Source organism: Zeus faber (genome assembly GCF_960531495.2).
Source record: "Zeus faber genome assembly, chromosome: 21".
Classification (NCBI taxonomy): Eukaryota; Metazoa; Chordata; class Actinopteri; order Zeiformes; family Zeidae; genus Zeus; species Zeus faber.
The window spans coordinates 2,292,695-2,305,792 of NC_137208.1; the positions used below are offsets into that span (position 1 = coordinate 2,292,695).

At 44.9% G+C, this 13,098-nt stretch overlaps 1 protein-coding gene across 3 annotated transcripts in view; it reads right to left on the reverse strand.

Moving 5' to 3' along the window:
• The window catches only part of pik3cg (phosphatidylinositol-4,5-bisphosphate 3-kinase, catalytic subunit gamma), a 35,112-nt gene extending 22,553 nt beyond the window's left edge, over positions 1-12,559 (reverse strand). For 2 of the 3 annotated variants that reach the window (XM_080021984.1, XM_080021982.1), the window contains exons 1-12: positions 12,397-12,559; positions 11,027-11,258; positions 9,530-9,701; positions 7,859-8,121; positions 7,110-7,196; positions 6,730-6,830; positions 4,909-5,078; positions 4,544-4,782; positions 4,052-4,159; positions 2,703-2,793; positions 2,191-2,629; positions 1,001-1,099 (exon numbers count right to left, since the gene is read on the reverse strand). In XM_080021984.1, coding sequence (XP_079878110.1) covers positions 1,001-1,099; positions 2,191-2,629; positions 2,703-2,793; positions 4,052-4,159; positions 4,544-4,782; positions 4,909-5,078; positions 6,730-6,830; positions 7,110-7,196; positions 7,859-8,121; positions 9,530-9,701; positions 11,027-11,251 — 1,994 coding nt within the window. In that variant the 5' untranslated portion in view covers positions 11,252-11,258; positions 12,397-12,559. Of the gene's footprint in view, positions 1-1,000; positions 1,100-2,190; positions 2,630-2,697; positions 2,794-4,051; positions 4,160-4,543; positions 4,783-4,908; positions 5,079-6,729; positions 6,831-7,109; positions 7,197-7,858; positions 8,122-9,529; positions 9,702-11,026; positions 11,259-12,396 lie in introns of all 3 variants that reach the window. The other variant, XM_080021983.1, reaches the window with a different exon arrangement.
• Positions 12,560-13,098: the final 539 nt, after the last annotated feature.

Here is a 13,098-nt window from a genome sequence, read left to right on the forward strand (position 1 = left end):
GGTACAAACCTTGGTGATGTCCCGTCTCGACTACTGCAATGCCCTCTTAACAGGCTTGCCGGCCTGTGCGGTGAAGCCACTTCAGATGATACAGAATGCGGCGGCGTGACTGGTGTTCAACCAGCCAAAGAGGGCACATGTCACTCCGCTGCTCATCGAGCTCCACTGGTTACCTGTAGCCGCCCGCATCAAGTTCAAGTCTCTTATGCTGGCCTACAGAGTGATTGTTGGGAATGCTCCCGCCTACTTAAATGCTCTTGTAAGAGCACATGTTGCCCCCCGGATGCTGCGCTCGTCAAATGAGCGTCGCCTGGCTCTGCCGGCCATACAGCCACGGCAATCCAGGCTATTCTCATTTGTAGTTCCACGTTGGTGGAACGAGCTGCCAAAAATGACCAGAGCAGGGACCTCCCTCTGTCTTTAAGAAGCACCTGAAGACCCAGCTCTTCAGTGAGTACCTCCTGTCCTAATCTACAATTACTTAGCACCACCTTGCAGTATTTATTGTTAGACCAATGTTGTTGTTACACTAATCTCTGTCGCAATGTAGCTGAATGTTATTCTCCCTTGTAAGTCGCTTTGGATAAAAGCGTCTGCCAAATGACTAAATGTAAATGTAAATGTATATCATCAGCCATATCACTTCCCCCTCATCGCCTTCACTTTACAACCAGAGGTGTGACGTGTTAACCAAGACCAACTGAATATTTCGGGTCCAAGTTGTTTTGTTTTTCACTAATATCTGCTCCGTATGTGGATCCATTTAGATTAAATTTAAATCACAAGATCCTTGTGTCATAGCGGTTTAAACGACACTTCAACCGTGTTTGTAGCTTATTTCGAAGTATGTGTTCCAGATAGTTTGAGGCCTGTTGTAGAAACTTTGGGATCAATGACTAAGGGATCAAATTAGCGGGCTGGATCCCCAAAAAATAGCATATATATATATATATATATATATATAGACAGCCCCCTTCAGACCCCGCCCCTTTCCAGCTACCTGCTGTCCCAGGCCGGCGTGCGCTCCAGCAGGCTGTGCACGGCCTGGACGTCCTCCTGGCGACCCCACCGCACCGAGGCCAGCAGCTTGGGGTAAGCACTGAGGACAGACAGGAAGTAGAGGGAGCAACAGGAAGTGGATTTCTGGGTTAATAATTCCATTAAATCATTTCACACATTGAGTGTTTCCACCCTAACGGAGAAAAAAACAACAAGAAGTTGGAATAAACAGCAGAAAATGTATGAAGTTCTTGTACTTTTAATTGAAAAAGAATTGCTGCTGCACTCTGCATTCTGGCACGATCGTACCCCGTGTTTATTTTATTAATATTAATAATACTCATTTTAAGGATCCACGGAGATACATTTTCTAAAATCTAGCTTTCTACATTTTTTCACATCGTTATCGCTATTGCAGCTGTTAAAACAAATTGATATAAAGACAACTTTTGCGTGTTTTTACATAAATATTACATGATGTGATAAATATTATTTTCATCAAATTATGTAATAGTTTGTTACATTATCTAATAGGTTATAACAAAATTCTGCTGTATTTTGTATTGTGTTCAAGATGTTTGTTATAAAATGTGGTGCCACATGGAGTGGTATAGTTATTTGGGCATTAAGACATGGATATTTGAGTTACAGTATTGTCGAGGCCACTATCTGGGCAACCTCTATCTGGCATGGTTCGAATTACGAGGGAGATTTGGGGGGTCTGACCCCCCCCCCCCCCCAAATTAAGACTTGGAACCCCCCAAAAGATGTAAAAACAACAGGTCGGGGGGGAGCTCGAAATATTACGAATATATATACAGTATATTTCCCATATTCATTCCTGGAAAAATCTTGTAACTCGATTTCAGACAGCCCTGAAGTGGACCGTACCATTACACTGAGCGCCGTGCCCTCCGCAGCTCAGAGCCATATTTTTTCCAAACAGAGCAAATAAAAATGATGTGTTTTTTCTATAGATTCCTCCATTTTCTAAATTAATTGTTTGATAAATTCAATGAGTTGACCCCCCCCCCAGTTGTCACTGTATAGTGCACATACAGTTGTCACTGTATGTGCAGTCTGGTTGCCCCATTCTCAACTTTTCATTTGTTTCTGTGGAAAACGGGGAAATAAGTGACAATATTGATGGATGGATTATTAAATGGATGCAGCAACTTTGACAGCCAGCACCTGGGGTGTCGCAAGCACTCGTGTCTGAAGTGCCACAGCAGCTCCTGGTCCTCGGTGGTCAGCGGGTGCAGGGGGTCGGTCGCCACGATGGCCTGGAACTGCTTCCTCAGGTGGTTGGGCATCTCTCTCTGGCCCTGCCGCTCCTCCCCGGGGTCCCCTTGGTCCTCCCTCCCGCCGGGGTCCCGGAGCCCCGCCCCCGACCCCCTGGGCAGCACCACGGGGCAGTGGTACTTATCTAGCAAGATGGCAGCTGCCATGGAGGACGCCTTGTCCGGGTTGGTGGCCGACGTGAGCTTGTCAGCGTTGACGCTGCTGCTGCTCTCCTCGTTCTTCTCTGGCATCTTCCACATGTGGAGCACAAACTCCCCCTGGCGGAGCAGCGAACGGTGGTCCACCAGGAGGAGGTTCACGTAGTACAGGACCCGGGTCTTCTTACCTGCTGGACAGAGAGAGAGCGGGATGGAGGGATGGATGGATGGATGGATAGATAGACAAGACAGACTGGACCTTACCCTCGCTGTTCCCTAACCCGCCTCCAGGACTGTCCAGGTAGCTGGGGGCTCCTTTGGAGCTTGGGGCAGAAGGTGACTTCCCACAAACCACCTGGGCAAAAAGAGTGGAACTGAAAAGAACTCAGTGGAAGAGAGAAGAGTGAGAGTTTGAGGAAGCAATTTCTCTGCCTTCCCCGTGTATGACAAGATGGCCGTCAAAGGATGTTGGTGACCCTTTGAGTTGTGTCCAGTGGGGGAAGCAAGCCATGTCCGCTCTTGGCTTCACTGTCCTATAGTCTTTGTTCTGACACTCCTACAGTACATCACAACTCGCCATACCAGTTTTGGTTTCTTGCCGTCACTCGACACTCAAAACCAGAGAACAAAACTGCTGACTCTACAGATTAATGCAAAGTGTGTCTTGGACTTTAAAGTAGAAAGTGTACTGCAAACTAAGAAAGAACTTTATTGAAAAGGAACGACTGGTGAACGCTATCATAGGAATCTCAAGCTTGCTTGATAGTCATTGTGGCGCTCTTGACAGCACTGCACAGTGATTTGGGTGAGGGCCCACACCTCCAAATTTTTGTAAGTCTGCGCCGTGTGCTTCAGGTAATTCAAGTTGGACGCATTCCAATAAAAGGTTGTGAAGAGGCTCGCAGGTACAGTCTGTACCGTCCACCAATGCCTGACCACAAAAATAACCAGACGGCATTGAATTTTATGGAAGGAGGTCGAACCGTCTCTGCTCAAAAATTTGGACTATTTTAATACCTCAGGACTTCTTCCTTATGTTTACACTGACAATTTGCACAAAATCAAGACTATATATAAACAAATCTGCACTGATAAATAAATATTCATACATTTAACACTTTCTGTTTTCATTTTACTGTTCTTTTCTAGTTATTCAGATCCTTCCCTCAGGACTTCTTCGTAATCTTTACAGCAGTTCTCTAATTTTCCCTGGTGGTTTGTGCACTGCGCCCCCTGTCTTTCAGGAGAATATCACCAAGGCATCTACACAGCAACGGGCAGCTAGAAATGCTTGAGCTCTCTGGTTGTGAGAACACTGTGTGTCGATGGCTCGTATGCGGTGACTATGACAGATCCTTTAAGCTGCCAAATGTGTAGGAACTGCAGGTCCAGAAAATGAAAGTCCATGTTTTGAGTTGACATGTTTTTACTCGAGTAGGGCACTGATCAGCCGGTTCCCTCATCAGCCAGGAATGGAATTTTACTTTCTGAACCTGGATTTTCCACCAAAACCGTTAGACCTCCAGTTACATTAATTTAGAATTAAATTGCATTTAAATTGAAAGCAACTGAATTAAAATTCCAGCTCCTGTTCCCAGTGTCCCAAACTCTACCTGGAGGTTGAGGCGAGCTCCTTTGGGCAGATCTCGGACCTTGATGTTGAACTCCAGCCAGGTGTTCCACAGAACCTCCTCAGTGAAGGCCTTGGACGTTGTCCTCTCCTGACAAGGAACAAAAAGAACGACCTTGACTGGTTTGATCCACTTTGTTACTATGTATACCCCATAGCCTCACAGCTACAGTCACAAAAGGTTGAACAATCCACAAGGGGGGGGCACAGTGTATGGCACTTGGTTCCCTGCTGTTCACTATTTACATTACCTCTGTGCAGATGACACTCAGATAACCCTAACCCTTTACCAGAGCGTCACTGATCTGTATTTACCACTGTTCCTGAATAGTATCTATCTATCTATCTATCTATCTATCTATCTATCTATCTATTTAGTATTTCGTTTATTTAGTTTAGTTTTTAGTTCTGCTTGAAAATTAACAAACACTCTTAAATAATCTGATGTTATGGGTCCATATCTATTTCCATGTACCTGGGCTAGGAGCTGCTGACCGTGCAGGATACTGGCCTCCAGGTAGACCATGGTGGTCAGAGGGTCCAGGGTCCGGGGCAGAGAGGAGGAGGAGGATGAGGAGGAAGACGAGGAGGAGGAGATGGGTGGGAGGTCAATGCCCAGGACCTTCACCCTGAACTTCCTGTTGCAGTCCCACATGGAGATGGTGAAAACACGCTCATGGTCTTTCCCCTCGATGCTCAGCTGCTCATGGGTTCCTGTGCAGGGACAATGAGGGAGTTGCAGTCAAGTCACAACCACAACCACAACCACAACCAGCAAGGTTCCTCACAGCAAGCAGGTTCCCAGATAGCGTACAGCACTAACAAAAGAAAGCCTTTCACCTGCCACCCCGGTGCAGTCGTCCACCTGGGCCCAGTCCTCGTTCTGGACCAGGTCCAGTTCAGGGTCTGGAGGACTCTCCAGGACCAGGTGTAGCTCCTCGCCAGTCTTCAGACACCGGCGGACCCACAGGAAGTTCTGCAGGGCGCTGTCGCCATACAGATATTCCTCCCTGAAGAGAAACAGAAACATAATGTATGTACATGTACAGAAAATGTACAGAAAATGTACAGTATATATACAGAACACATACAGTAAATGTACAGTATATGTATAGTATACAGTATGTACAGAAAATGTATATGACATAGTAGGGCTGTCAAGGTTACTAGGCTAACAACATATTAACGCAATACAATTTTGTGGACACTGTTAAGAAATTTTACAAGCTTGACCCTTTGAACCGTCCAACTTCTAACCGAACCCTAATTAACCCTTAGCTGCTGCCAACTACTAACCTAACCTAACCCTAACTGGGTTGGGGATGGGGATGGTAGCTCAGGCGGTAGGGCTGATGGTCTAGTGATCTAAAGGTTGCTGGTTCGATCCCAGGCTCCTCCTGCTAGCATGCTGTAGTGTCCTTGAGCAAGACACTTAACCCCTAATTGCTCCTGATGGCTGCGTCCGTCGGTGTTTGAACAATTGTAAGTGGCTTTGGATAAAAGCCTCTGATCAATGACTAAATGTAAATGTAAATGTCTAACTACATAACCTGCTGCCAACTATGAGCCTAACCCTAACTAACCTAACCTGCTGCCAAATACAAACCTAACCCTAACCCTATCCTGCTGCAAACTACTAAGCTGACCCCATCTAAACCAGAATTGCTGCCAACTACCAACCCTAATCTGCTGCCAACTACTAATCTAACCCTAACTAACCCTAACCTGCAGTGAACTTCTAACCTAACCCCAATTAACCTAACCTGCTGCAAACCACTAACCTAACCCTATCTAACCCTAACCTGCTGCCAACTGCTAACCTAACCCTATCTAACCCTAACCCTAACTAACCCTAACATGCTGCCAACTAATAACCTAACCCTATCTAACCCTAACTTGCTGCAAACTACTAACCTGACCCTAACTAACCCTAACCTGCTGCAAACTACTAACCTGACCCTAACTAACCCTAACTGCTGCAAACTACTAACCTGACCCTATCTAACCCTAACCTGCTGCAAACTACTAACCTGACCCTAACTAACCCTAACCTGCTGCAAACTACTAACCTAACCCTATCTAACCCTAACCTGCTGCAAACTACTAAACTGACCCTATCTAACACTAACCTGCTGCAAACTACTAACCTAACCCTATCTAACCCTAACCTGCTGCAAACTACTAACCTGACCCTAACTAACCCTAACCTGCTGCCAAATACAAACCTAACCCTATCTAACCCTAACCTGCTGCAAACTACTAACCTGACCCTAACTAACCCTAACCTGCTGCCAAATACAAACCTAACCCTAACTAACCCTATCCTGCTGCAAACTACTAAGCTGACCCTATCTAACCCAAAATTGCTGCCAACTACCAACCCTAATCTGCTGCCAACTACTAATCTAACTAACCCTAACCTGCTGTGAACTTCTAACCTAACCCTAATTAACCTAACCTGCTGCAAACCACTCACCTAACCCTATCTAACCCTAACCTGCTGCCAACTGCTAACCTAACCCTATCTAACCCTCACCCTATCTAACCCTAACCTGCTGCAAACTACTAACCTGACCCTAACTAACCCTAACCTGCTGCCAACTCTCCATCCAGAGAGTTCAACCATCAGGGTCAGTATTCATTTACGCTGAATGTTCGTACCGTCCACACACACGCAGCACATAGTCGGCCTCGCCCACGCCCTCTGGGATCCCCAGCAGAGCTCTCTTATTAGCCGTCCTGGTGAGGAAACTGGCCAATACCTGGAAGAGTTAGAGATATAACTTTATGTAGAATAAACTAGAAAGAGTTAGACATATAAGCATATGCATAATGAACTATAGAGCTATAAACTATTAAGAGTTACCTCCCCTCACCTCACCCAGCCCACCTCACTTACCTCCTGTCACTTCCCGTCACCTCACCCACCTCCCGTCACCTCACCTCACCTCCCGTCACCTCACCCACCTCCCGTCACCTCACCCACCTCCCGTCACCTTGCCTCACCTCACCTCATTTCATCTCATCTCTTGTCCCAGTACCTGCGTGGGCGTGTCGTCGATGGGGACCTTGATGGTTTGACTGGTCGTACCGACATGAATCACCAGCAGGATGTGGCCGCTGCTCACCTGAGAGAGAGAGAGAGCGATCAAATCAACAAGCCAACTCATCAATTATTAACCAATGAAGCCCCAAGATGACCATAACTGTGACTATAACCATAACTATAACCATAATAATAACCAGCAATATAATGACAACCATATTGTAACTATAACAATATTGTAACATAACTATACTGTAGCCATAACTTTAATTATAACCATAACTATACTGTAATATTACAGTAACTATAACCATAACTATAACCATATTGTAACCATAACTATAACCTTAAATATAACTATAACCATAACTATAACCATACATTAACCATAACTACAACCATTACCATACGTTAACCATATGTATAACCATAACCATACTGTAACCACAACTATAAACATAACTCACAGCAGCTCTCAAATCCCGCTTTCAAATCCTGAAAATATGGTGCAACAGTCAGAAAGCGCCAGCTTCCTGTCAGGAAACACCGGCCACCAGTACGATGGTTCCTACCTTCCTCCCCTTCCCAATGCAAGACTCTAAACAAGTTGTCCATCCTGAACCAATATTTGAAATGACTAAATAAATCAGTTTTCAACCAATGAAGTCACAAGCTAAGTATAAGCATTACCATAAAGATAAACATTTTTCACCAGATTTTGGCGACACTTGGAGAACCGCCCACCTTGCTGAGCAGGTGGTCCGCCAGGGGCTTCTCCGTCACCCAGGGGTCCATGGCGTAGAGGCGGGGGTCTCGTTCGGTGAGCTGGAGGCGTCGAGGTGTCAGCAGCTTCCTGCGCGTGAACTCCAGCTCGTCGTCGTGCACGTTGCCCACGTCGGTGACGTCGTAGCCGATCAGGCGGTTCAGGAGGCGCTGGTAGCGCCGCGCCTCATCGCCGGGCTGGGGGCGGGGCTTCAGTGTCACACGCCCCGCCTCCTTCTTCAGGGCTGTACAGGCAATACAGGGCAATACATATATAACCGTGATTAATGATACATGATGAGGTAGGATTCATCTTGATTCATCACAAGTTTTTCAAGCCTCAGATCTGTTACTGCGAAGTAGGAAATGTCTCGGCGAAACAACAGCTCAGCCACACACCCCCCGCTCCCAGAACGCGATTGCCCAGCGCTGGAACACGGTCCGTCCCCGGTTGCAATGCTCATGCCTCTTCAGGTAACGTTAGCACAAGGACTGCTCGCCGTGAGCTTCATGAACTGAATTTCCATGCTCACAAGCCTCAGATCACCATGTCACGCAAGTGGTGTAAAGCACGCCGCCATTGGACTCTGGAGCAGTGGAAAGACGTTCTCTGGAGTGAGGCCATTTTTGGGAGGGGCATTTTCTGTTTAAGCATGACCAGGTTTACTGACTCTAGTGTGGAAGGACAGGCCTTCACATTACCCAGACCTGAACCCCATTCAACACCTTTGGGTGTGGGGGGTAGTAGCTCAGGGTGGTAGCTCAGGAGGTAGCTCAGGCGGTAGAGCTGGTGGTCTAGTAATCTGGCTCCTCCTGCTAGCATGCTGTAGTGTCCTTGAGCAAGACACTTAACCCCTAATTGCTCCGGATGGCTGCGTCCGTCAGTGTTTGAACAATTGTAAGTCGCTTTGGATAAAAGCGTCTGATCAATGTAATGTAATGTAATTTGGGATGAACTGGAACGTCCCAACATCAGTGGCTGATCTCACTGATGAGTCTGGATGGGAACAAATCCCCGCAGCCATGTTCCAAAATCTAGTGGAAAGCCTTCCCCAGAGAGTGGAGGCTGTTATAGCAGCAAAGGGGGACCAACTCCATATGAATGCCTACGGTTTTGAAATAAAATGTTCAACAAACACATATTGGCGTGGTGTTGGGGTCTCCACAATTTTGGCCATGTACTGTACAGGTACTCCTCACTAAACGACCTACCTGTTTAACGAACGTTCAGACTAACAACCGGCTGTATTGTACACTGTGTACAATACCAAGCATCTCATCACCCTATATATACTATATACACTATATGTACTATATATACTTTATACACTTTATACACACACTATATATACTTGATACACTATATACACTATATACATCTCATCTCAACACCATTCTCAGTCTCAGTCTCGTTCTCGCAGTGTGTCAGTATTCACCACACTAGCTTTCTCAATGGCCACGCCCCCTTACCGTGAAATTACACTATATACACACTATATATACACTATATATACTATATATACTAAATATACTATATACACTATATATACTGTATATACTATTTATACTATTTACACTATATACACTATAGATACTTTATACACTATCTATAGTACACACTTAAGTGAGTACCTGTGTACAATATATTCCTACCTCTCCAGTAGAGAATGCAGTCCAGCGTCTGGAAGACCTGCTGCTGGTCATAGATCTCGCACATGGTTCCCTTCTTGTGGTACAGCAGGACGCACTGGTCCGGGGAGAAGCGCTGGTAGAACTCCGGACAGCAGCTGGACCCTACGGCCCGGAGCCACAGCTGGGACTTCACCTGCAGGGGGTGCCACAAAGCACCACAGCACATATTTATCTCAGTCACGCCACGGCCCGGAGCCACAGCTCAGTCATTCAACCAATGAAAACAAACAACTGATCAAACTCCAATCTAACAGTCAGTTAACCAATCAATCCTTCAACTAAACCAGCTAAACAGTTAATCTACCGGTCAACCAATCTATAATTGAATGTAATACCAATCTAACAGTCAATCAACAAACCAATCAATTAACACCAGCCAAACAGACAACCAAGCAATATATAAGTCAACCAACCAGTTAATTAACCAATCAACAAACCAACCAATCAATTAAACCATCCTACCAGTCATCCTGCCAATCGACATGCCAATTTACCAATCAATCATTCATTCAATAAACCAATTCAACTGAAAACCAGTCAATTAACCAATCAACCATCCCACCAATCACCCAACTAAACTAACTGACCAGTCACCCTATGAGTCAGTTAACCAACCAATCAACCAGCAAACAGTCAAACTATCACTCAAGCATACAATAATTTTACCTACCGACCTACCAATCAACCGACCAATCAACTAAATAAAAATAACCAACTAACAAACCTATCAACCTACAAACCAACCAACCAACCAACCTACCTACCAACCAAACAACCAACCAACCAATCAACCAGCCTACTAGCCTACCAATCAACCAACCAATCAACTAACCAACTAAATAACCAACTAACAAACCTATCAACCTACAAACCAACCAACCAACCAACCAACCAACCAACCAACCTACCTACCTACCAACCAACCAACCAATCAACCAACCTACTAGCCTACCTACCAACCAAACAAACAACCAACCTACCAGCCTACCAACCAACCCATCAACCAACCAACCAACCAACCAACCAGCCAACTAACCAACCTCCCAACCAACCTACTAGCCTACCTACCAACCAACCAACCAAACCATCAGCCAACCAACCAACCAACCAACTAACCAGCCTACCTACCAACCAACCAACCCATCCACCCACCAACCCACCAGCCAACTAACCAACCTACCAACCAACCAACCAATCAACCAACCTACTAGCCTACCTACCAACCAACCAATCAACCAACCTACTAGCCTACCTACCAACCAACTAATCAACCAACCTACCAACCTACCAGGCTACCAACCAACCCATCAACCAACCAACCAACCAACCAACCAACCAACATACCAACAAACCAAACAAACAACAACCAACCGACCAACAAACCAACCAACCGACTGACCAACCTATCAACCAACCTACCAGCCGACCAGCCAACTGACCAGCCCCAGTGGTACTTACCTGTTCCACAGTCCAGTTAGCGGCCACCTCCAGCAGCATGGTGTGGGGGGGGTGGCTCCTGGTGGGGGTGGGGGTAGGGACAGGGGTGGGCAGCACAAACTCCACAGTTATGGTCTCCATGTGGAGGGCGGAGGCCGAGCTGACGCCCCTCCGTCTCCTGCGCCTGTTGCCACTCTCCACCGGGGGCACTACAGGCACCGCGTCATCACCCTGCTGGAGCTCCATTGGCTGGCTGGACCCAGTGGATTAAGGTAAGATGAGGTGAGATGAAATGTGCTAAGTTAAGGTAAGGTAGGTAAGGTGGGTAAGGTAAGGCAGGTAAGGTAAGGTTGGTAAGGTAGGGTAGGTAAGGTAGGTAAGGTAAGGCAGGTGAGGTAAGGTGGGTCAGGTAAGGTAGGGTAGGTGAGGTATGGTAGGGTAGATAAGGTAAGGCAGGTAAGGTATGGTAAGGTAAGTTATGGTAAGGCAGGTAAGGTAAGGTAGGGTAGGTGAGGTATGGTAGGGTAGATAAGGTAAGGCAGGTAAGGTATGGTAAGGTAAGTTATGGTAAGGCAGGTAAGGTAAGGTAGGGTAGGTGAGGTATGGTAGGGTAGATAAGGTAAGGCAGGTAAGGTAAGGTAAGTTAAGGTAAGGCAGGTAAGGTAGGGTAGGTGAGGTATGGTAGGGTAGATAAGGTAAGGCAGGTAAGGTATGGTAAGGTAAGTTATGGTAAGGCAGGTAAGGTAAGGTAGGGTAGGTGAGGTATGGTAGGGTAGATAAGGTAAGGCAGGTAAGGTAAGGTAAGTTAAGGTAAGGCAGGTAAGGTAGGGTAGGTAAGGTATGGTAGGGTGGATAAGGTAGGCAGGTAAGGTAAGGTAAGGCAGGTTTTACACTAAATTCCCACTTAGATAGATTTAAAATAAAAAGGTAATAAACAGCTCAATTTAGTAAAACAGTAAATAAGTAGTAATAAGATAAGTAATGAAAAGCATAAAACATAATATAATATGATATAATACAACGGGATCAAGTGTAAAAGCTACATTTCCACGTCCTAATTCTATTTCGAATAGAATCCAGTGACCACACATCACACTAAAGGAAAAGAAGAGAAAACGAAGAAGAATGAAAAGCAGGAAGCAAAACTCCCGCACACTGACAAAAGGTTTCCAACTCTGGGTCTTCAAACTATTGGTTTAGTGTTCCTAAGAAAGTACATCATATAATAATGATTTAAAAAAAATAATAAATTAATTAATGAACAAACAAACAAATAAACAAATAAATTAAAACATAAATCATAATAATAATACAAAGTGAATACGCTCAGCTCGTCACATAACGGTCCTGTCAGATAAACCGGAACAGTGAAACTTCGAGCAGAACCTCACCGTTCAACGCAGACATGGACGGCGGCAAACTGCTTGAAATCACATCACATTGCGGACATTTAATAAGATGAGTTATAGGAGATCAAAGAAACAGTCCAGTTATTAATATTCCAAAGTTATGAATGTGGTGCGATGCGAGGTCGCACCCAGCGCTTCTGTTGCTAAGCTCCGCCCCCTCTTCCTGGTCGGCTCGTGGTGCCATGTTTGTAGTTCTCTTTGTGTACATGTAGTTCTGCTATGATAAACTATACGAAGTAGTCATCATGTCAAAGTAGAACTATGATAAATAATCATCATGTCAAAGTAGAACTATGATAAATAATCATCATGTCAAAGTAGAACTATGATAAATAATCATCATGTCAAAGTAGAACTATGATAAATAATCATCATGTCAAAGTAGAACTATGATAAATAATCATCATGTCAAAGTAGAACAATGATAAATAATCATCATGTCAAAGTAGAACTATGATAAATAATCATCATGTCAAAGTAGAACTATGATAAATAATCATCATGTCAAAGTAGAACTATGATAAATAATCATCATGTCAAAGTGGAACTATGATAAATAATCATCATGTCAAACTAGAACTATAATAAATAATCATCATGTCAAAGTAGAACTATGATAAATAATCATCATGTCAAAGTAGAACTATGATAAATAATCATCATGTCAAAGTATAACTATAATAA